Source organism: Cucurbita pepo, chromosome LG19 (assembly GCF_002806865.2).
Source record: "Cucurbita pepo subsp. pepo cultivar mu-cu-16 chromosome LG19, ASM280686v2, whole genome shotgun sequence".
Classification (NCBI taxonomy): Eukaryota; Viridiplantae; Streptophyta; class Magnoliopsida; order Cucurbitales; family Cucurbitaceae; genus Cucurbita; species Cucurbita pepo.
Window position 1 is genome coordinate 7,118,615 of NC_036656.1, and position 926 is coordinate 7,119,540.

At 45.1% G+C, this 926-nt stretch overlaps 1 protein-coding gene across 1 annotated transcript in view; it reads right to left on the reverse strand.

Annotated features, from left to right (window-relative positions):
• LOC111781960 (B3 domain-containing transcription factor LEC2-like) overlaps nucleotides 1-913 on the reverse strand; it is a gene marked incomplete in the record, with an annotated part of 2,632 nt that extends 1,719 nt beyond the window's left edge. The window contains 3 exon segments of the mRNA XM_023662710.1: nucleotides 6-106; nucleotides 266-340; nucleotides 431-913. Of these exon segments, the coding sequence (XP_023518478.1) occupies nucleotides 6-106; nucleotides 266-340; nucleotides 431-910 (656 nt within the window).
• Nucleotides 914-926: the final 13 nt, after the last annotated feature.

Consider the following 926-nt stretch of genomic DNA (forward strand, 5'->3'; position numbering starts at 1 on the left):
CTTACTTGTATTTCATGGCCCATTTCTTGTTCGAATTCACATCTCTTATCAAAATCTGCATTCCTTCCTTATCACTCAGAAATGGAAGATTCTCTTCAGCTTCCCTCTGTGTTAAAATCATCAGCAAATTTGGAAAATTAAAAAAAAAAAAAAAAAAAACAATAATAGGGTTTTTAATTATCCTTTTTTTGGATTGTTTTATTTGATTTTCACTGTTGTATTGGATGAGGAGGGGAAAAAAAGACACAGATCTGAAAGTACAAACCTTGGGGAGGACAATCCTGCCCAAAGACCCGACATCACTGTTCTTCAGCTCTTTCTTCAGCAATATTCTCAATACCTTGTCCCACCAAAAAAAGAAAGAAATCAGTTTTTCATTAAATAATTAAATAAATAAAAGTGAAATAAAATGTTTTAATGGATCGCCCACCTTATCTGGAGTGCTGAGGGTGGAGAGATTGAGATTGTGGGTTCTGTTGGGTTGAGAAGGGGTTACTGTTATTCGTTTGGAATGGTGGTCGCTGCTACCGGCGAGCCCAGAAGAGGAGGAGGAAGAAGAAGGGGGTTTAGCGACACTGAGGCTTCTTTGGCGGGCGAGTCTTCTCTTACTTCTAGCCACTTTAGTGGTCCAAGCATCCAAGCCTCTTCGGCCATCATCTTTAGGCAAAAGGGGATTAATAGGGTCGTTTCCAATGGGGAAGCCGTAGGAGATTAAGGAGGGTGGGACGAAATAGGATTGTGGAGTGCGGAGGGAGAATCCCAAGGGCGGGTGGGGAAGAATTGGGACGGGGGAATTTTGAGGAGGAGGAGGAGGAGGAGAGAGGGGACTGGTGGGGGGGAACGGAGGAAGGTTGAGGTTGTGGCGGTGGTCGCGGCGGCGGCGGCGGTGGTCTTCGTCGTCGTCGTCCATATGAGGAAGGTAGGGG